We start from the raw sequence: 23,443 nt of genomic DNA on the forward strand, positions 1-23,443 counted from the left end.
TACGGGAGAGCCTCCATATTCCTTTTGGAATCCGTGTCTGCATTCCATTGGCGAATCCACAACACCATATGAGCTGAAATCGCCATGGTAGCGGCTCTTGATCCCAACAGACCAATATCTTACATGACTTCCAGCATATATGCAGTCGCATCCTTGATATGACCTAACGTTAGGAGTATCTCGTCTCTATCTATCGTTTCGATGTCTGACGACAAGTTTTCTGACCACTTTTCTATAGCACTACTCACCCACGCACAGGCAATGGTAGGCCTGAGTAGTGTCCCATTGGTCACATAAATAGATTTCAACGTAGTCTCTAACTTGCGGTCTGCCGGCTCCTTTAGTGAAGCCGTCCAAGGCACAGGGAGAAACACCTTTTTTGTTAACCTTGACAGAGCACTGTATAAAATGGGGGGTGACTCCCACCTTTTCCTGTCCTCTGCAAGAAAGGGATAGGCTGCCTGAATTCTTTTGGGAATCTGGAATTTCTTCTCAGGGTTTGTCCAGACTCCCTCAAAAAGTCTGTTCAGTTCATAAGATCAAGGGAAAGTTACATTAGGTTTCTTCTCTTTATTAAAGTAAGCCTTCTCCTGTGGTAAAGGAGGGGGCTCCGTAACCTCTAACTCCTCCCTTATAGCAACAATCATGTATTGAATGTTTTTTGCCAATTTTGGATCAATTCTCCTGGAATCACTGGTGTCGACACAGGAATCAGAGTCTGTGCCGGTATCAGTTTGTACTACTTGTGCAAATTACCTTTTTTGTGAACCAGAGGGGTCCCCTGTGGATGAAAGGCAGAACTATTAAAAATCACGTCTTCCACGGATTTTCTCCAGTTTTCTGCATGAGAATCAGATTTATCCAATCTCTTATATGATTCACACTATCACGTAATTCTTTCACCCATTCAGGCTCGTGGTGCGACGGCAGTGCCACCATATTACATCCTTGTGTCCCTAAAATGGCTTCCTCAGGGGAAAAGCTCCCTGCCTCAGACATGTTACACACATGCAAAATCACACCACAGACACTCCGGGGCTACCCACAGTCAAAATCAGAGGAACACAGAAAGGAATTTTGCCAGTCCACAACTCAGCGCCAAAATAACAAATCCCTGTGTATCATATTTTATACACAGAGACCTTTCAAGCACTTATATAATGCCAATAATAGGATTTAGCACCCACATAATACACTCTCCCCACCCTTTTTTTGGACCCTGATACTTGGTTAGATGTGGAGAGGAGGATCAGTGTGTCTTCCCCTGCTGTTTACTGGGCGGAAATGGCGCTGAGAAGTGTGCTGGCTGCCTGAGGTAGAAGCTCCGCCCCCTGCAATGGCGCATTTCCCCTCAGGCATTACAAACGATCTTTATACTGGCGGGGGTGTAGGACAGTGTAAAACATAGTATGCTACCTTTTGCCAGTGAGAGTAGGGTTCATGCTGCCCAGGGCGCACCCCCCCCCCCTCCACGCCCTGCACCATGCTGGGCTCTGTGTACATAGAGAGCATGCTCGCGCAGCGTTCCCACTCGCTGCGCGGCACCTTAAGCCGTCATGATGACCGGATGTCCCTCTCTGCAGATCTCCAGTAACACTACTCACCAGTCTTCTGGCTCTGTTAGGTGGGTGACGGTGTGCTGTGGGAGTGAGCGCATAGCCACAGCTAGTGTTCAGTACCCTTCAGGAGCTAATGGTGTCCTGTCAGCAGAAGCAGAGCCATGAAACTATATAGGAAGTTGGTTCCTACTTCTTCCTCCTAAGTCCCACCGAAGCAGGGAGGCTGTTGCCAGCAGTTTCCCTGTAAAATAAAAAACCTAAACAAAGTCTTTTAGTAGAACTCTGTAGAGCTCCACTAGAGTGCGACCAGTCTGCCTGAGCACATTTTCTAAACTGAGGTCTGGAGGAGGGGCATAGAGGAAGGTGCCAGTTCACACTCTGGAAAAGTCTTAAAGTGCCCATGGCTCCTGCGGAACCGTCTATACCCCATGGTACTGAAGTGGACCACAGCATCCTCTAGGACGTATAGGAAAAAATATGCAAGTGTTGTTTCATGCTGTTTTATTGTTTACATGTGTTATATATTTTATTTACATATTTTGAGCCTGATTCAGGTATTGTGTGGGCGATTGGTGAGATTTTTTACAATGTCCATGAATCTGAGCCAAATGTATGCAATGTTACCCACCCGTCTGAGCCAAGTGTATGCAACGTTACCCAACTACAGGTGGCTGAGATTTGTACATGCTATAGCCTCTTGCAGCAGAATGGTTGTTACTGTGCATTCACCCGAGGCTGTGTTCTTTGGGTGTGTCGTTGGCATGAAGGTGGATTTGTGGGCTATGGAGAGTTGTATGTGGAGATCCATCTAGCTACGGAAGAGATCTCCTGTACCAGTTATAGGTATATTTACCTACTCTCTCGGAATGGCCGGGAGGCTCCTGAAAATTGCGTGGCGCACCTGGCCACCCGGAAGAGTTGGCAAGTCTCCTAGCCGGCAGCTGAGCTCCTGCATCCCCTGGAAAAACACTTAAGTATCTCCCACAGTGGGGGTGCAGATGATGCAATTCACGTCATCGTGATACCGCACCCAGCCCCCACTATGCCTGTGATTCCGGCAAAGTGCAGCGGGTGCGGGGCCAAGATGACACAATCTCATAGCCATTCCCTCTGCTCCTCCCCATTACCCCTACCTTTGCCGTGCCACGCCCCCTAGCTAAGTTGACCTGGCTGCCTCCTCCCGGAGGAGGCAGACGGAATGTCGGCAACTATGGTTATAGGTATGAAACTTCATGCTGGTAGTGATGATGGCTACCTTCACAGTGATGGATAGATGGAGATCTACATTTATTGCTGAGCATGCAATGCAGCCATATCTGCATTTCAGTGTTAACAGCAGATGTTCTTGACATTTTTCTGATTTTCCAAAGTTTACAGAGAAATCAATCTATGTTTCTGAACAAATATGAACATGTGACTTTATTTACCTTAAGGGATAATTAACACATGTAATTAAATTCATATACAGATGTGTCTTCATACATCTTGCCTCAATATGCCACACAGCAGGAGATGCCTTGCGTGAGTGAGCTGACAGGTCTTGTGCATCTCCGTTAGCGTTGGGCATCTTTTTTTGCAATAAATGCATCTTATTTACATCATTATTCCAAAAGGACTCATAAGCAGCTTAAGGTGATTATAATATGTGACATGACTATATTTTGTTGCGACCGTACCTGTATCTGCATACAAAATGGTATGTTACAGTGTTTTCTAGGATGTCAGAGTTTTGGGGTAAGTTTATGTTTGACAGACAATGTTAAAGCCAATAGAAGTTAATTGTGGTGAGGGGCTACTATCTAGAGGGTTTTATCAGCCTAGTTTGTGCTGTCTCGGGGCCCTCTTACTTCATTCTACCTTTCTATTTAGGTAGTTGTGAAAGAGCAGCAGATATTGTAGACAGTAGTGCAATATTTGCTGTATTCGCCTTGACAGTAAAGGCTTGGCTAATACTGCCCTTCTGAGGATCAGCAACATGACCATGCCAGGTGGGTCACCATTTGAGAATTATATGAACGAGAGGCAGAACCCATTTTGATATAGGTGCCAGTGGTGCAACACTGCCCCCCCCCCCCCCCCCCCCCCAGTGAATGTTTTTGAGCTCACTGCACAGTTGCTTGGTCTTATAATTTGCTCTGATTCTACCCACCCTTTCTTTGCCATACACTTTTTCCTATTACATAGATATAAAAAAATAATTTCTTTCCATTTTCATTAAAGTTTGGGTAAACAGGTAGGATATAGTCACATGCCATCATCAACCATTCAGGGGTTAGTATTTGAACAAATAAATGCATGTAAATACATGTTTTTGTTTTGTATAAGTATTTTATGTGTATGAGTTTATATGCCTCTATATAAGAGATGTAGTTAAGATCCCGGCGCCTGGGATCCTGGAGGTCAGCATGCTGATGCAGGGATCCTGGTGACCAGAATGCCGGCAGGGGTCCAAGGGCTATTCGCATTTGTCGGTGTCCATGATACCAATAGAGTGAGAATAGAACCTGTGGCGAGCGCAGTGAGCCACTGAGTCCGCAGCATGGCAAGGACAGTGATCCCGCAAGTGGCTTCATTGCGCTCGCCCACCATCGGCATTCTAGCGATCAGGATCATAGCGTTTGTGTGCTGTCCGCTGGGATCCCGGCCGTCAGTCAAGCAATGCCAACCTCTAGATAAGCCACATTCTATAGAATGAATCTAATTGTGTTACTTTTGTAATACTTGCTGACTTTGACCTACAAAAATGTCTTCAAGGTTCCTCCAACTGCTGTACAGCATACATAGAAAGCCCAAAGGCTCCCATGGCATTGTTAATAATTGTAATGCTGTACAATATGCATCCAAGTCACTGACTTCAGTCTAGCAGACATTCTCAGAGGTCTACCTCCAAGCGAACAAGAAGGTACATCTAATAACCAATTTTCTCTGACAACCAAGAAAAGGGAAGACGTTGTTATTTTCATGTACAATAAAGTATGAAAACATGTACAAATGTCTAATTCATTAACTTATCTATTTAAATATTTCACATTGTATTTAGATTTCATTCCATTCCCATCCAAGGGACATATGGTGGCAAATTTCTTATCAGTGTCCATTTAATTAACATGACTTGTAATGAAGCAATAATTTCCCTTTAAGGATTTACTAAGTAGTTATAGAGCACACAAATCTTGACAATGGCAGCATCTAAGTTAGTTAATTATTATATTTTAATAATATTTATTCTAATGTGAGAAGACAGTTGTGTAAATACAGGCGATGGTGTCCTGTTATCCGAATTAATTAAAACTGTGTTTGCACTTGCTAGGCTCATCTTTTACCATAAACTCTCTATAGTTGTTCTGCTGAGAACTAAATTAAAAATGAGAAATTCTGGAAAGTATAATAGTGTTGACATTACCAGATACTGCAAAGGAATTTATTTATTGTGAAAGCCCACATACAGGCATGGCAAATATGTTTGCTCATAGCACAGTTAAGTTTAAACTTAACTTTGTCAAGGGCAGTGTAGCTTTTGAATCTATATACTCTGTGGGTACTGTTTAATTAAATTTGCTCACATTACTCCCTATGTGGCTGTAGAGACCTGTAGCACTGCGATGTGATCTATTATGTGGGCCACAGCTGCCTACCGCTGCCGTTTAACCGAACCAGTAATTATTGCAGTAACTTCTGAATGCAATACATAGCTTGACATTGATATTTTTTTCACACATCGCCCAAGCTGTTTTTTGGTTTCCTTTATCTAAACACTGCACTAGTTCAGAGCAGTCTAAATGTGATGCTTATTGTGATAGGTATTTGATGTTTTATGTAAAAATAACCTGAACTTCATTATAATCTGTAGCACCTATACAGCATTTGCTACTACATTCACAAACTTTATTGTACAATAATCAGTCTGAGCCATGATTGTTTCTCATTAATGCTTAGTTCCATAGATGCAGTTTCAAATACTACTGGCCATTAGTGGTTTAGAAATAGCTGGGTTATTAATTTGAGCATGAACAGGTCATTAAATCAATTGAATATGTTATTATTCTTAGTTGGGTTCTATATGTTTAGACATTACCCACATTTACAGTAGATTCAGCACAACCTATTATACAGTACATAGGCCTATGTACCACAGTCAGTTATTCTCGTAGGATACTTGCTGACAAATATCCCCCAAATACCTCTCATTATGTAATTATGAATCTTGTTGCTGACTCTCTTGTCCACTGGTAACAGGAAGCAGATCACCAAGATCATGAAAAATCTATAGAAAAAGCCATTATGCTACACCTCTTGGAGTGTCTCAGCTATGTCGGGAGGGTCACACAATAGGGTATATATACATTCAAAATGTCAACATGTCAAATGTTGACATTGAGTGTTGACAGTCGGCACGATGATCATGCAATCATTTGCATTGGCAAGGTGAATATCTCTAACAGCAGCCTAACCCTAAGCTAAAGCTTATCCCACACTCTAAAATCATGCAAATATCAGTTTTTATCATTCTATTATCGATATTCACAATTATCCAGAATTTCAGAAATATGTCGTATCGACACTCTGTCAATATCAAAGTTGAATTAATATTGCCGTGGCTGTATAGGAGACTGACATCTTTTGCAAACAGTACCGCAGGTAAGAAAAAGCAATATTTGTTTTTAGATATATAACATTAACAAGTGGACAGCTCTGACTTTCACTAAATCTTCTGACACTTCTGAGAGGAAACTTCTCGAGCTGGTTTTCTGCCAGGGGCGCTGTTACTGGATAGCCAGTTTTCATATGGAGAGCTGCAGCTTGTGGGGGAATTGGGAAGCTTAAAAGCCACTCTGAGAATATACGCTTTAATAACGGTAGTGATATCAACATGCACAGGCTGAGCTGCTTACAAGTGACAGCAGTCCCACTGGACACTGAGCTTTTATGTACATATGTAACACCCAGAAAATGATACGACTTTCTCGCTCATCCCTTTATGAATATTATGTATGACATTGAAGTTTGATCGTTTGATAACTTTTCTGTAATTTTTTTCTAACCCATTTTCATGGGATATGTGAGCACTTGCATTTTTATATATATAAATAGGATATTCAGAAACTCAAAAAGTTAAATTTCTTCCCCTTTAGGTATGGATGTGTGGCGGGGAAATGTTTGATGTCCCTTGTTCCAGAGTCGGCCACATATACAGAAAGTATGTGCCTTACAAAGTACCAACAGGAACAAGTCTTGCAAGAGTAAGTAGAAAAGTTGGCTCATGATCAAAATTACATGTATATTTTTCTACATTACAATGTACATATTACATATAACATACAGTATGCTGTGTACTTTATATCTATGCTGCACTCATAGAGATAAAAATAATGCATGTTATTTAAACTTGTATTTTAGGCCTAATTCAGTAAAGATTGCATTTGCAAAACTGCTCACAACAGCTTCACATATGCAATCCTTAGCAATGCAAATGCAGGAGGAGGTGGATATCATCTCCTTCCTGCATTTGTGATAGCAATACTGCAATCGTTGCGATTGCAGTCCGGTATGAACATCGCAACCATCTGTGACGGCAGGCTGAGTAAACCTGAGCTTACTCAGACTACCTGTTGCAGGGAATCTTGTGAGGCCAAGGACACTGTGTCTTGCAATGCAGTCTTTGGCCTCGTCACTCCCGAAAAACAGGGGCATCATGCCCCCATTCCTAGCAACGCCGGCTGCCCCTGCCCCTCTGTCCGAACGCCTTTGCCAGTCAATGGGTCATGTGCACGGCCAGTTTCTCAACCATTGGGAAACTGCACTGGGGATCGCAATAGTGGTCCTTTCTGAACCAGGCCCTTTGCATGTAATGTGCAAGGTGCATGTTATGTTTCATGGATTGAGGTATGCGTTGAATTCTGTACATTATATGTGGTAATTGTTTAGGAAAAGCCATTACCTGATTTGTTGCATATCATTATGCATTGACAGTGTCTTTAATTAAGATGTATACACAAGCAACATATGTTTCATAACATGAGGACTAATATGCAATGTAATACCTAAAGTGATATTTCATGAGTTTTCTAAGTGATTTGTTGAGAAAATCTATTTATTTGAACTGGAAAAATTGCAATACTTTATCACTTCAAAAAATATATTCTTACAATATTTGTGGCTCTTTGAAAAAGAATAAAAGGTGTTCTTCATTTTGCCTCTTAAAGTTATTGATAGTTACAAACAGTAGCTATGACTTTTATCTTAAGAGACCAGTAAGGTTATAAACACCCCACTTAAGAAATCAATATATATATTTTTTCGGAGATGGATACACTTATTTTCATCTCTACACTGTCCGGATCAACAGGGATCAGAGCTGCGCCCAGCCACTGCAGCTACTCACTTGCCATCTGCTCTCTGGCTGCGATAAACCTTCTGGTAAAATATGTATGCATATTATATATACTCTGAAGAAAATGTTTTAAATTCAGCATTGAAACATTGATGAAAACCAGTTGCTTTGTGTTTCCTTCTACGCATTGGGTGCCACTCAATATGTCTATATTTAACATTTGAGAATCATGTGGTTCCAGCAGGAGAGGGCTCATGACATTACTTCCATGTCTATATTTATTAAAGAATGCTGCCTGTATCATAGGATATCATATGTATGTATATACATGTGTGATATGTGTGTGTGTGTGTGTGTGTGTGTGTGTGTGTGTGTGTGTATGTATATATATATATATATATATATATATATATTATGTACAAACAGAAAATTCAGCACTCACCATAGCAAGCTCACTTATCCTCACAACATCAATAAATAAGTGATGGGGGTTTAGTTAGTGAATTGGCCAATGCACGGAAGCCTGCAAACCGATCGCCAACGTACCCCACCTTCATGCAGGTCCTACGCTATCACAGAGTCTTAAAAATTAAAACCTGGCAACTGTATCACACATAATATAACTGCAAATATGCCTACTTGGTTTAATGTGCACCTGCCACATACCTTATGGCTTTTATAGGTACACTAGTCACCTGACACTGGCTGATAAATTACTAAGGAACAGCTGACACAGGTTTAGGACAGTTGGCTTTACATAGGGATGATTGAAAAAGCTTTTATATTATGGTTTTATATTTGTTTGTATATATATATATATATATATATATATATAGAGAGAGAGAGATATACACACACACACATATATATATATATATATATATATATATATATATAGTGTGGGCATATTTGCAGTTATATTATGTGATACAGTTGCCAGGTTTTAATTTTTATGATTTTGTGATAGTGTAGGACCTGCATGAAGGTGGGGTACCTTGGCGAGCGGTATGCAGGCTTCCGTGCATTGGCCAATTCACTAACTAAACCCCCATCATTTATTCATTGATGTTGTGAGGATAAGTGAGCTCATTTTGGTGAGTGCTGAACTTTTTGTTTCTATACATATATATATATATATATATATATATATATAATCTATAATATAAATTAATATAAATATCATAAGGCGGCATTCAGACGACTTGAAAGTATAAACTCTGAAACATTGACCTAAAACTCTGGGAGTTTGAGTCTTTCTTTCAAGTCATCTGAGTACCGCCTCATGCCATTTATAGATTGCTTGAATCTATGTTTCCGTCTCTAGGTGGGCACAAATGCAGGCTATACATTTTACAAATGGAGTGCCGGCTAAAAACACGTGTGTGTGTGTGTGTGTGTGTGTGTGTATAAATAGATAGATAGATAGATAGATAGATAGATAGATAGTCCCAAAATCCAGCACTCCAACAATAAAACAACCACCTGTGTGCCCTTGTTAAATGCGAATAGAACCAGATAGGCAGGCTATAACCTGTGTAAAAGACACGGCACTCCAGGATTTTGAAAAAGTAAAGTATATTTAACATAGTGGCACTCCAGGATTTTGAAAAAGTAAGGTATATTTAACATACAAGTCAGCTCACATGACTTTATAAATCCATGTAAAGTCTATGCTTATGGATAATAACAAACCCCATCTTCATGACCAAGGAGTAGGAGCCAGTAGGTAATAACAGAAAGTTAAATTTTTAACCACATAATAAAATTGCTTACCTTGCTAAAAATGCTTACCTTATATCCCCGCACCTTGTGATGCCTGTCCCGGAGTGCAGGGGCAGAAGTGCTCCAGGGCCGGAAGTCACGGTCGTTCTGACATCATCACGGCGCCGCTCTTCTGTTTCCATGGCAACCAGAGCCGCTGCCTGACACTCCGGGCACAGGCTGTGAAAACATAAAGTGAGGAAGTGACTAAACTCAATGAATTAAGCCCTGGTCATGCCTCATATTGTTACTAGAGTGACATAATCTGTCAGAATACATAAATAAGAGCCCACTTACTTACATACTAAATGCCGATGCACTCATTCTCAATAATAGATTTATAGTATTTTATATATGAGAATATACAATCACTAAGTGTGTAATGATATTAAAGTATTCCACCTTGTGTTTGTTATTAACTTCATGTGCATCGCTAATATATATAAGTATCGGATACGCATATAAGTATATGATAATAAGCTAAATCACAACTAGGCATGGGTACTCTCTAAGATACTGTACTAGATGGGCTTGCTATATTTAAAAGAGATGACTGACAGTTCGGAGACAATGGTAAAAGTAGAGAAAAAAAGGGTTCAAAATAGCAAATGAAGAAGAGACTTAAATGCAGTAATAAGGTTGTTATATTAAAGTCAAAGGACGTTCCAATTGATTTTCTCATTCAGTCCTTGTGGATGGCTGGTGTCCACTTTAAAAATACATTGTGACTCTAACTTTTGTAGAGCAGCTTGTTTGTCGCCACCTCGTGGCATAGGGGACACCTGGTCAATAATTTGGTAATATAGCGAGGCCAGTGTATGTTTACACTCACTGAAATGCTTTGCTACTGGCTGAGCCATTGTTTGTCCTGCTAATGTTTTAGCAATGGCTCAACGATGGAGGACCATTCGTTCCTTCAACATGCGACTTGTCATCCCTACATAGTATTGCCCACATGGACACACAATGTAGTGTATTACATATTTTGAAGTGCATGTAAGTGTTTTACGTACTGTATCTCAAAAGTATGATCTTTAAGTGGATGTTTAAATTGCGAACCTGTAATCAAGTAATTACAGGTTGTGCATGAAAGGCAGCGGTAGCAACCCATTTTTTTCGTATATCCAAATATTCCGGCTGATGTCTTATATTCGGTAATGTCAGCTTTGACAAGATGATCTCTCAGATTACGACTTCTCTTGTAATATAAGGTAAGCATATAAGGTAAGCATCTTTAGCAACTGCTTGATTATGTGGTTGAAAATTTAACTTTCTGTTACAACCTACTGGCTCCTACTCCTTGGTCCTGACAACAGGGTCTGTTATGACCCATAAACGTAGACTTTACAAGGATTTATAAAGACATGTGAGCTTACTTTTATGTATACTGGACCACTATGTTAAATAGAGATGAGCGGGTTCGGTTCTCAGAGAACCGAACCCCCCCCCCCCCCCCCCCGAACTCTGGCTTCTGAGTCCGGATCCGAGCCAGGCTCAGATCATCCCTCTTCACTCGTAAGCCCGAATGCGCCAAAACGTCATCATCCCGCTGTCGGATTCTCGCGGGATTTGGATTCCATATAAGGAGCCGTGCGTCGCGGCCATTTTCATTCCAGTCTCGGAGAGTGAGAGGACATGTACTATTCAATGTGCTCAGTCTCTGTTTATTTGGGCAGGAAAGTGGGGTGACAAGTGTTGTGCTGCTCAGTCCAGTCCATATAGCCAGTGTAGCTGTAAAGTGGTGCTGTGTTGTTCAGACCAGTCCAGTGTAGTCAGTGTATTGTGCTGTATCAGTCCAGGTAGATATATCCAGTGTAGCTGTAAAGTGGTGCTGTGTTGTGCAGTGCAGACCAGTCCAGTGTAGTTAGTGTATTGTGCTGTATCAGTCCAGGTAGATATATCCAGTGTAGCTGTAAAGTGGTGCTGTGTTGTGCAGACCAGTCCAGTGTAGTCAGTGTATTGTGCTGTATCAGTCCAGGCAGATATATCCAGTGTAGCTGTAAAGTGGTGCTGTGTTGTGCAGTGCAGACCAGTCCAGTGTAGTTAGTGTATTGTGCTGTATCAGTCCAGGTAGATATATCCAGTGTAGCTGTAAAGTGGTGCTGTGTTGTGCAGACCAGTCCAGTGTAGTCAGTGTATTGTGCTGTATCAGTCCAGGCAGATATATCCAGTATAGCTATAACGTGGTGCTGTGTTGTGCAGACCAGTCCAGTGTAGTTAGTGTATTGTGCTGTATCAGTCCAGGCAGATATATCCAGTGTAGCTGTAAAGTGGTGCTGTGTTGTGCAGTGCAGACCAGTCCAGTGTAGTTAGTGTATTGTGCTGTATCAGTCCAGGTAGATATATCCAGTGTAGCTGTAAAGTGGTGCTGTGTTGTGCAGACCAGTCCAGTGTAGTTAGTGTATTGTGCTGTATCAGTCCAGGCAGATATATCCAGTGTAGCTGTAAAGTGGTGCTGTGTTGTGCAGTGCAGACCAGTCCAGTGTAGTTAGTGTATTGTGCTGTATCAGTCCAGGTAGATATATCCAGTGTAGCTGTAAAGTGGTGCTGTGTTGTGCAGACCAGTCCAGTGTAGTCAGTGTATTGTGCTGTATCAGTCCAGGCAGATATATCCAGTGTAGCTGTAAAGTGGTGCTGTGTTGTGCAGTGCAGACCAGTCCAGTGTAGTTAGTGTATTGTGCTGTATCAGTCCAGGTAGATATATCCAGTGTAGCTGTAAAGTGGTGCTGTGTTGTGCAGACAAGTCCAGTGTAGTCAGTGTATTGTGCTGTATCAGTCCAGGCAGATATATCCAGTATAGCTGTAAAGTGGTGCTGTGTTGTGCAGACCAGTCCAGTGTAGTCAGTGTATTGTGCTGTATCAGTCCAGGCAGATATATCCAGTGTAGCTGTAAAGTGGTGCTGTGTTGTGCAGTGCAGACCAGTCCAGTGTAGTTAGTGTATTGTGCTGTATCAGTCCAGGTAGATATATCCAGTGTAGCTGTAAAGTGGTGCTGTGTTGTGCAGACCAGTCCAGTGTAGTCAGTGTATTGTGCTGTATCAGTACAGGCAGATATATCCAGTGTAGCTGTAAAGTGGTGCTGTGTTGTGCAGACCAGTCCAGTGTAGTCAGTGTTTTGTGCTTTATCAGTCCAGCCATTCACAGTGTTGGTGTTCTCTGCTGCCATATATCAGTAATTCCAGTATATATATCAGTAATTCCAGTGACGATATACGCTGCTGCTATATATATCCACTGCTGCAGTATAACAAATTACTTACAATTATATTATTATTAAAAGCTGTTGGGCTGCATCAGACCAGTGGTAGTGTGTGTCCTGTGTCATCAGTAATTCCAGTGGTGATATACGCTGCTGCTATATATGTCCACTGCTGCAGTATAACAAATTACTTACAATTATATTATAATTAAAAAGCTGTTGGGCTGCATCAGACCAGTGGTAGTGTGTGTCCTGTGTCATCAGTAATTCCAGTGGTGATATACGCTGCTGTTATATATCCACTGCTGCAGTATAACAATTATAACAACCTGTTAGGCTGCATCAGACCATTGGTAGTGTCTTGTGTCATCAGTAATTCCAGTCATTCCTGTGACACATATTGGGGGTCATTCCGAGTTGATCGCTCGCTAGCTGCTTTTAGCAGCCATGCAAACGCTAAGCCGCCGCCCTCTGGGAGTGTATCTTAGCTTAGCAGAAGTGCAAATGAAAGGTTAGCAGAACAGTGCTGAAATTTTTTCATGCAGTTTCAGAGTAGCTGCAGACCTACTCCTACCTTGCGATCACTTCAGTCTATTTAGTTCCTGTTTTGAAGTCACAAACATGCCCTGCGTTCGGCCAGCCACTCCCCCATTTCATCAGGCACGCCTGCGTTTTATCTGACACGTCTGTGTTTTTTAGCACACTCCCGGAAAACGGTCAGTTACCTCCCAGAAACGCCCCATTCCTGTCAATCACTCACCGATCAACAGAGCAACTGAAAAGAGTTGCTTGGCCTTGTGTGAAACTACATAGTTTTTTGTGAAAGTACATCGCGCGTGTGCACTGCGCCCCATACACATGCGCAGAAGTGCCGATTTTCAGCCTTATCGCTGCACTGTGAACAACGGCAGCTAGCGATCAACTCGGAATGACCCCCATTGTCTCTTATAACTCCCAAAAAATAATGGAGAGCAAAAATTTTGAGTAGAAAATAGGGAAAGATCAAGAAGAACCACTTCCTCCTAGTGCTGAAGCTGCTGCCACTAGCCATGACATAGACAATGAAATACCATCAACGTCGTCTGCCAAGGCCAATGCCCAATGTGATAGTAGAGGGCATGTAAAATCCAAAAGCCAACGTTCAGTAAAAAGAACCATAAAAAGAAATTAAAATCGTCTGAGGAAAAACGTAAACTTGCCAATATGCCATTTACGACACGGAGTGGCAAGGAACGGCTGAGGCCCTGGCCTATGTTCATGGCTAGTGGTTCAGCTTCACATGATGATGGATGCCCTCATCCTCCCGCTAGAAAAATTCAAAGAGTTAAGCTGGAAAGAGCACAGAAAAGAACTGTGTGCTCGGAGATGGTATCACAAATCCCCAATGAGAGTCCAATTGTGTTGGCAGTTGCGATGCCTGACCTTCCCAACACTGGACGGGAAGAGGTGGCTCCTTTCACCATTTGCACGGCCCCTGCAAGTGCTGGAAGGAGCACCCACAGTCCAGTTCCTGATATTCAAATTGAAGATGTCACTGTTGAAGTACATCAGGATGAGGATTTGGGTGTTGCTGGCGCTGAGGAGGAAGTTGACAATGAGGATTCTGATGGTGATGTGGTTTGTTTAAGTCAGGCACCAGGGGAGACACCTGTTGTCCTTGGGACGAAGAAGCCCATTGTGATGCCTGGCCAAACTACCAAAAAAGCCACCTCTTCTGTGTGGAATTATTTCTCCTCAATTCCGGACAACAGGTGTCAAGCCATCTGTTGCCTCTGTCAATCTGAAATAAGTAGGGGTAAGGATGTTAACCACCTAGGAACATCCTCTCTTATACATAACCTGCTGCGCATTCATCAGAAGTCAGTTTCAAGTTCAGAAACTTTGGGTAAGAGCGTAAGCATTCCACTGACACTTAAATCCCTTCTTCCTCCTGTACCCAATCTCCTGCAAGACACACCACCAACTCCCTCAACATCAACTTCCTCAGTCAGGAATGTCTGTAGTCCTGCAGGCCATGTCACTGGCAAGACTGAGGAGTCCTCTCCTAACCGGGGTTCCTCCGTAGGATACTTGAGTGGTACTCCTGCTGTTGCTACCGCTGCTGTTGTTGCTGCTGGAAGTCGATCGTCATCCCAGAGGGGAAGTCGGAAAACCACTTGTGCTACTTCCAGCAAGTAATTGACTGTCCAACAGTCCTTTGTGAGGAAGATGAAATATGACAGCAGTCAACCTTTTGCAAAGAAGATAACTGAGGCCTTGACAGCTATGTTGGTGTTAGAGGTGCGTCCGGTATCCACCATTAGTTCAGAGTCACTTAAAGATTTGTTTGAGTCACTGTGTCCCCGGTATCAATTCCCATCTAGGTTCCACTTCTCTAGGCAGGCGATATCGAGAACGTACACAGACGTCAGAAAAAGAGTCACCAGTGTCCTAAAAAATGCGGTTGTATCCACTGTCCACTTAACCACGGACATGTGGACAAGTGGAACAGGGCAGACTAAGGACTATATGACTGTAACAGCCCATTGGGTAGATGTATGGCCTTCCGCAGTGGCAACAGTACCAGCATCTTGCAAACGCCAACTCATTCCTAGGCAGGCTACACTATGTATCACCGCTTTCCATAAGAGGCACACAGCTGACAACCTCTTACGGAAACTGAGGAACATCATCGCAGAATGGCTTACCCCAATTGGACTCTCCTGGGGATTTGTGATATCGGACATGGCCCGAAAAATTGCGGGCCACTTTCGTCATTCTTCCACTGCGTGCCGAAGACTGGAGTGCCAGCAAACACTCCTGAACCTGCCCCGCCATCAACTGAAGCAAGAGGTGGTAACGAGGTGGAATTCAACCCTCTATATGCTTCAGAGGATAGAGGAGCAGCAAAAGGCCATTCAAGCCTATACATCCACCTACGATGTAGGCAAAGGAGGGGTAATGCACCTGACTCAAGCGCAGTGGAGAATGATTTCCATCTTGTGCAAGGTTCTCCAACCCTTCGAACTTGCCACACGTGAAGTCAGTTCAGACACTGCCAGCTTGAGTCAGGTCATTCCCTTCATCAGGCTTTTGCGGAAGCAGCTGGACAAATTGAAGGAGGAGCTAAGATGGAGCGATTCCGCAAAGTATGTGGGGCTTGTGGATGGAGCCCTTCATTTGCTTTGCCAGGATTCAAGGGTGGTCAATCTGTTGAAATCAGAGCACTACATTTTGGCCACCGTGCTCGATCCTAGGTTTAAAGCCTACGTTGTATCTCTGTTTCCAGCAGACACAAGTGTGCAAAGGAGCAAAGACCTGCTGGTTAGTAAATTGTCAACTCAAGCGGAATGTGACCCGTCAACAGCTCCTCCTTAAATTTCTCCCACCACTGGGGGTGCAAGGAAAAGGATAACATTTCCTAGCCCACCCGCTGGCGTTGATGCAGGGCAGTCAGGAGCGAAAGCTGACATCTGGTCCGGACTGAAGGACCTGCCAACGATTACTGACATGTCTTCTGTCACTGCATATGATTCTGTCACCATTGAAAGAATGGTGGAAGATTATATGAGTGACAGCATTCAAGTAGGCATGTCAGACAGTCCGTATGTATACTGGCAGGAAAAAGAGGCAATTTGGAGGCCCTTGCACAAACTGGCTTTATTTTACCTAAGTTGCCCCCCCTCCAGTGTGTACTACGAAAGAGTGTTTAGTGCAGCCGGTAACCTTGTCAGCGATCGGCGTAGGAGGTTACTTCCAGAAAATGTGGAGAAGATGATGTTCATCAAAATGAATTATAAAGTCTTCCGGGAAGACCTTTACCAGCAATTGCCTCAAAACGTACAACCTGTGATGGTGGATTCCAGTGGGGACCAATTAAGACTCAGTGAGGAGGATGTACACGGTGAAAGGGGTGAGGAATTGGAGGATGATGATGAGGTGGACATCTTGCCTCTGTAGAGCCAGTTTGTGCAAGGAGAGATTGATTGCTTCTTTTTTGGTGGGGGCCCAAACCAACCAGTCATTTCAGTCACAGTCATGTGGCAGACCCTGTCGCTGAAATGATTGGTTTGTTAAAGTGTGCATGTCCTGTTTATACAACATAAGGGTGGGTGGGTGGGAGGGCCCAAGGACAATTTCATCTTGCACCTCTTTTTATTCTTTGCATCATGTGCTGTTTGGGGACTAGTTTTTTTTTGTGCCATCTTGTCTGTAACTGCAGTGCCACTCCTAGATGGGCCAGGTGTTTGTGCTGCACACTTGTGTAATTTAGCTTGGCCATCCAGCTAACTAATTGCACCTCTTTTTCTTCTTTGCATCATGTGCTGTTTGGGACCTTTTTTTATATCTGCCCTCCTGTCTGCCACTGCAGTGCCACGCCTAGATGGGCCCAATTGTTTGTGTCGCTTGGCTTAGTCATACAACTACCTAATTGCAATTATTTCTCTTTTTGCATTATGTGCTGTTTGGGGACTAGTTTTTGAATAGTGTCATCCTGTCTGTAACTGCAGTGCCACTCCTAGATGGGCCAGGTGTTTGTGCAGCACACTTGTGTCGCTTAGCTTAGTCATACAGCCACCTCGGTGCAACTTTTAGGCCTAAAAACAATATTGTGAGGTGTGAGTTGTTCAGAATAGACTGGAAATGAGTGGAAATGATTGTTATTGAGGTTAATAATACTGTAGGAGCAAAATTACCCCCAAATTCTGTGATTTAGCTGTTTTTATGTTTTTTTTCAAACATCATCCAGATCCAAAACCAAAACCACAACACGAACGGGTGATTTTGGCAAAACCAAGCCAAAACCAAAACACGAAAATCGAATTAGAACCAAAACCAAAACACAAAACACAAAAAGTGCCAGCCGCACATCTCTACCTTACTTTTTCAAAATCCTTGAGTGCCGTGTCTTTTAGATAGGTTATAGCCTGCCTATCTGGTTGTATATATAGCAATAGATATAGATACAGTATGTGTATGCAGTACAAAGAAAATGCTATTCTCTCGCACTAGAAAATAAGTAGCACCACATGGCAAAATCTCCGTTAGAGGGAGTCAAAACAAAACAAACACATAACAAATTCCAGAGTGCGCTAATAAAAATGTGGATATTGTTGTAAAATAGTTTAGATATCCATACACATGACCCTGTTATGGGTTCTTGGTAGAGATGAGCGCCTGAAATTTTTCGGGTTTTGTGTTTTGGTTTTGGGTTCGGTTCCGCGGCCGTGTTTTGGGTTCGAACGCGTTTTGGCAAAACCTCACCGCATTTTTTTTGTCGGATTCGGGTGTGTTTTGGATTCGGGTGTTTTTTTCAAAAAACACTAAAAAACAGCTTAAATCATAGAATTTGGGGGTCATTTTGATCCCAAAGTATTATTAACCTCAAAAACCATAATTTACACTCATTTTCAGTCTATTCTGAATACCTCACACCTCACAATATTATTTTTAGTCCTAAAATTTGCACCGAGGTCGCTGTGTGAGTAAGATAAGCGACCCTAGTGGCCGACACAAACACCGGGCCCATCTAGGAGTGGCACTGCAGTGTCACGCAGGATGTCCCTTCCAAAAAACCCTCCCCAAACAGCACATGACGCAAAGAAAAAAAGAGGCGCAATGAGGTAGCTGTGTGAGTAAGATAAGCGACCCTAGTGGCCGACACAAACACCGGGCCCATCTAGGAGTGGCACTGCAGTGTCACGCAGGATGTCCCTTCCAAAAAACCCTCCCCAAACAGCACATGACGCAAAGAAAAAAAGAGGCGCAATGAGGTAGCTGACTGTGTGAGTAAGATTAGCGACCCTAGTGGCCGACACAAACACCGGGCCCATCTAGGAGTGGCACTGCAGTGTCACGCAGGATGTCCCTTCCAAAAAACCCTCCCCAATCAGCACATGATGCAAAGAAAAAGAAAAAAAAAAAGAGGTGCAAGATGGAATTGTCCTTGGGCCCTCCCACCCACCCTTATGTTGTATAAACAAAACAGGACATGCACACTTTAACCAACCCATCATTTCAGTGACAGGGTCTGCCACACGACTGTGACTGATATGACGGGTTGGTTTGGACCCCCCCCAAAAAAGAAGCAATTAATCTCTCCTTGCACAAACTGGCTCTACAGAGGCAAGATGTCCACCTCATCTTCACCCTCCGATATATCACCGTGTACATCCCCCTCCTCACAGATTATCAATTCGTCCCCACTGGAATCCACCATCTCAGCTCCCTGTGTACTTTGTGGAGGCAATTGCTGCTGGTCAATGTCTCCGTGGAGGAATTGATTATAATTCATTTTAATGAACATCATCTTCTCCACATTTTCTGGATGTAACCTCGTACGCCGATTGCTGACAAGGTGAGCGGCGGCACTAAACACTCTTTCGGAGTACACACTTGTGGGAGGGCAACTTAGGTAGAATAAAGCCAGTTTGTGCAAGGGCCTCCAAATTGCCTCTTTTTCCTGCCAGTATAAGTACGGACTGTGTGACGTGCCTACTTGGATGCGGTCACTCATATAATCCTCCACCATTCTATCAATGTTGAGAGAATCATATGCAGTGACAGTAGACGACATGTCCGTAATCGTTGTCAGGTCCTTCAGTCCGGACCAGATGTCAGCATCAGCAGTCGCTCCAGACTGCCCTGCATCACCGCCAGCGGGTGGGCTCGGAATTCTGAGCCTTTTCCTCGCACCCCCAGTTGCGGGAGAATGTGAAGGAGGAGATGTTGACAGGTCGCGTTCCGCTTGACTTGACAATTTTGTCACCAGCAGGTCTTTCAACCCCAGCAGACCTGTGTCTGCCGGAAAGAGAGATCCAAGGTAGGCTTTAAATCTAGGATCGAGCACGGTGGCCAAAATGTAGTGCTCTGATTTCAACAGATTGACCACCCGTGAATCCTTGTTAAGCGAATTAAGGGCTGCATCCACAAGTCCCACATGCCTAGCGGAATCGCTCCCTTTTAGCTCCTTCTTCAATGCCTCCAGCTTCTTCTGCAAAAGCCTGATGAGGGGAATGACCTGACTCAGGCTGGCAGTGTCTGAACTGACTTCACGTGTGGCAAGTTCAAAGGGCATCAGAACCTTGCACAACGTTGAAATCATTCTCCACTGCACTTGAGACAGGTGCATTCCACCTACTATATCGTGCTCAATTGTATAAGCTTGAATGGCCTTTTGCTGCTCCTCCAACCTCTGAAGCATATAGAGGGTTGAATTCCACCTCGTTACCACTTCTTGCTTCAGATGATGGCAGGGCAGGTTCAGTAGTTTTTGGTGGTGCTCCAGTCTTCTGTACGTGGTGCCTGTACGCCGAAAGTGTCCCGCAATTTTTCTGGCCACCGACAGCATCTCTTGCACGCCCCTGTCGTTTTTTAAAAAATTCTGCACCACCAAATTCAAGGTATGTGCAAAACATGGGACGTGCTGGAATTTGCCCATATTTAATGCACACACAATATTGCTGGCGTTGTCCGATGCCACAAATCCACAGGAGAGTCCAATTGGGGTAAGCCATTCCGCGATGATCTTCCTCAGTTGCCGTAAGAGGTTTTCAGCTGTGTGCGTATTCTGGAAAGCGGTGATACAAAGCGTAGCCTGCCTAGGAAAGAGTTGGCGTTTGCGAGATGCTGCTACTGGTGCCGCTGCTGCTGTTCTTGCGGCGGGAGTCCATACATCTACCCAGTGGGCTGTCACAGTCATATAGTCCTGACCCTGCCCTGCTCCACTTGTCCACATGTCCGTGGTTAAGTGGACATTGGGTACAGCTGCATTTTTTAGGACACTGGTGACTCTTTTTCTGAGGTCTGTGTACATTTTCGGTATCGCCTGCCTAGAGAAATGGAACCTAGATGGTATTTGGTACCGGGGACACAGTACCTCCAACAAGTCTCTAGTTGGCTCTGCAGTAATGATGGATACCGGAACCACGTTTCTCACCACCCAGGATGCCAAGGCCTCAGTTATCCGCTTTGCAGTAGGATGACTGCTGTGATATTTCATCTTCCTCGCAAAGGACTGTTGAACAGTCAATTGCTTACTGGAAGTAGTACAAGTGGGCTTACGACTTCCCCTCTGGGATGACCATCGACTCCCAGCGGCAACAACAGCAGCGCCAGCAGCAGTAGGCGTTACACGCAAGGATGCATCGGAGGAATCCCAGGCAGGAGAGGACTCGTCAGAATTGCCAGTGACATGGCCTGCAGGACTATTGGCATTCCTGGGGAAGGAGGAAATTGACACTGAGGGAGTTGGTGGGGTGGTTTGCGTGAGCTTGGTTACAAGAGGAAGGGATTTACTGGTCAGTGGACTGCTTCCGCTGTCACCCAAAGTTTTTGAACTTGTCACTGACTTATTATGAATGCGCTGCAGGTGACGTATAAGGGAGGATGTTCCGAGGTGGTTAACGTCCTTACCCCTACTTATTACAGCTTGACAAAGGGAACACACGGCTTGACACCTGTTGTCCGCATTTCTGGTGAAATACCTCCACACCGAAGAGCTGATTTTTTTGGTATTTTCACCTGGCATGTCAACGGCCATATTCCTCCCACGGACAACAGGTGTCTCCCCGGGTGCCTGACTTAAACAAACCACCTCACCATCAGAATCCTCCTGGTCAATTTCCTCCCCAGCGCCAGAAACACCCATATCCTCCTCATCCTGGTGTACTTCAACACTGACATCTTCAATCTGACTATCAGGAACTGGACTGCGGGTGCTCCTTCCAGCACTTGCAGGGGGCGTGCAAATGGTGGAAGGCGCATGCTCTTCACGTCCAGTGTTGGGAAGGTCAGGCATCGCAACCGACACAATTGGACTCTCCTTGTGGATTTGGGATTTCGAAGAATGCACAGTTCTTTGCTGTGCTGCTTTTGCCAGCTTGAGTCTTTTCATTTTTCTAGCGAGAGGCTGAGTGCTTCCATCCTCATGTGAAGCTGAACCACTAGCCATGAACATAGGCCAGGGCCTCCGCCGTTCCTTGCCACTCCGTGTGGTAAATGGCATATTGGCAAGTTTACGCTTCTCCTCCGACAATTTTATTTTAGGTTTTGGAGTCCTTTTTTTACTGATATTTGGTGTTTTGGATTTGACATGCTCTGTACTATGACATTGGGCATCGGCCTTGGCAGACGACGTTGCTGGCATTTCATCGTCTCGGCCATGACTAGTGGCAGCAGCTTCAGCACGAGGTGGAAGTGGATCTTGATCTTTCCCTAATTTTGGAACCTCAACATTTTTGTTCTCCATATTTTAATAGGCACAACTAAAAGGCACCTCAGGTAAACAATGGAGATGGATGGATTGGATACTAGTATACAATTATGGACGGGCTGCCGAGTGCCGACACAGAGGTAGCCACAGCCGTGAACTACCGCACTGTACTGTGTCTGCTGCTAATATATAGACTGGTTGATAAAGAGATAGTATACTCGTAACTAGTATGTATGTATAAAGAAAGAAAAAAAAACCACGGTTAGGTGGTATATACAATTATGGACGGGCTGCCGAGTGCCGACACAGAGGTAGCCACAGCCGTGAACTACCGCACTGTACTGTGTCTGCTGCTAATATATAGACTGGTTGATAAAGAGATAGTATACTCGTAACTAGTATGTATGTATAAAGAAAGAAAAAAAAACCACGGTTAGGTGGTATATACAATTATGGACGGGCTGCCGAGTGCCGACACAGAGGTAGCCACAGCCGTGAACTACCGCACTGTACTGTGTCTGCTGCTAATATATAGACTGGTTGATAAAGAGATAGTATACTCGTAACTAGTATGTATGTATAAAGAAAGAAAAAAAACCACGGTTAGGTGGTATATACAATTATGGACGGGCTGCCGAGTGCCGACACAGAGGTAGCCACAGCCGTGAACTACCGCACTGTACTGTGTCTGCTGCTAATATATAGACTGGTTGATAAAGAGATAGTATACTCGTAACTAGTATGTATGTATAAAGAAAGAAAAAAAAACCACGGTTAGGTGGTATATACAATTATGGACGGGCTGCCGAGTGCCGACACAGAGGTAGCCACAGCCGTGAACTACCGCACTGTACTGTGTCTGCTGCTAATATATAGACTGGTTGATAAAGAGATAGTATACTCGTAACTAGTATGTATGTATAAAGAAAGAAAAAAAAACCACGGTTAGGTGGTATATACAATTATGGACGGGCTGCCGAGTGCCGACACAGAGGTAGCCACAGCCGAGAACTACCGCACTGTACTGTGTCTGCTGATAATATAGACTGGTTGATAAAGAGATAGTATACTCGTAACTAGTATGTATGTATAAAGAAATAAAAAAAAACCACGGTTAGGTGGTATATACAATTATGGACGGGCTGCCGAGTGCCGACACAGAGGTAGCCACAGCCGTGAACTACCGCACTGTACTGTGTCTGCTGCTAATATATAGACTGGTTGATAAAGAGATAGTATACTCGTAACTAGTATGTATGTATAAAGAAAGAAAAAAAAACCACGGTTAGGTGATATATACAATTATGGACGGGCTGCCGAGTGCCGACACAGAGGTAGCCACAGCCGTGAACTACCGCACTGTACTGTGTCTGCTGCTAATATATAGACTGGTTGATAAA

At 43.7% G+C, this 23,443-nt stretch overlaps 1 protein-coding gene across 1 annotated transcript in view; it reads left to right on the forward strand.

Moving 5' to 3' along the window:
• Window positions 1-23,443, forward strand: part of GALNTL6 (polypeptide N-acetylgalactosaminyltransferase like 6) — a 1,932,308-nt gene that overhangs the window by 1,698,379 nt on the left and 210,486 nt on the right. Inside the window, exon 8 of the mRNA XM_063920636.1 lies at window positions 6,692-6,799. Coding sequence (XP_063776706.1) covers window positions 6,692-6,799 — 108 coding nt within the window. The remainder of the gene's footprint in view (window positions 1-6,691; window positions 6,800-23,443) is intronic.

Source organism: Pseudophryne corroboree, chromosome 1, assembly GCF_028390025.1.
Source record: "Pseudophryne corroboree isolate aPseCor3 chromosome 1, aPseCor3.hap2, whole genome shotgun sequence".
Taxonomy (NCBI): Eukaryota; Metazoa; Chordata; class Amphibia; order Anura; family Myobatrachidae; genus Pseudophryne; species Pseudophryne corroboree.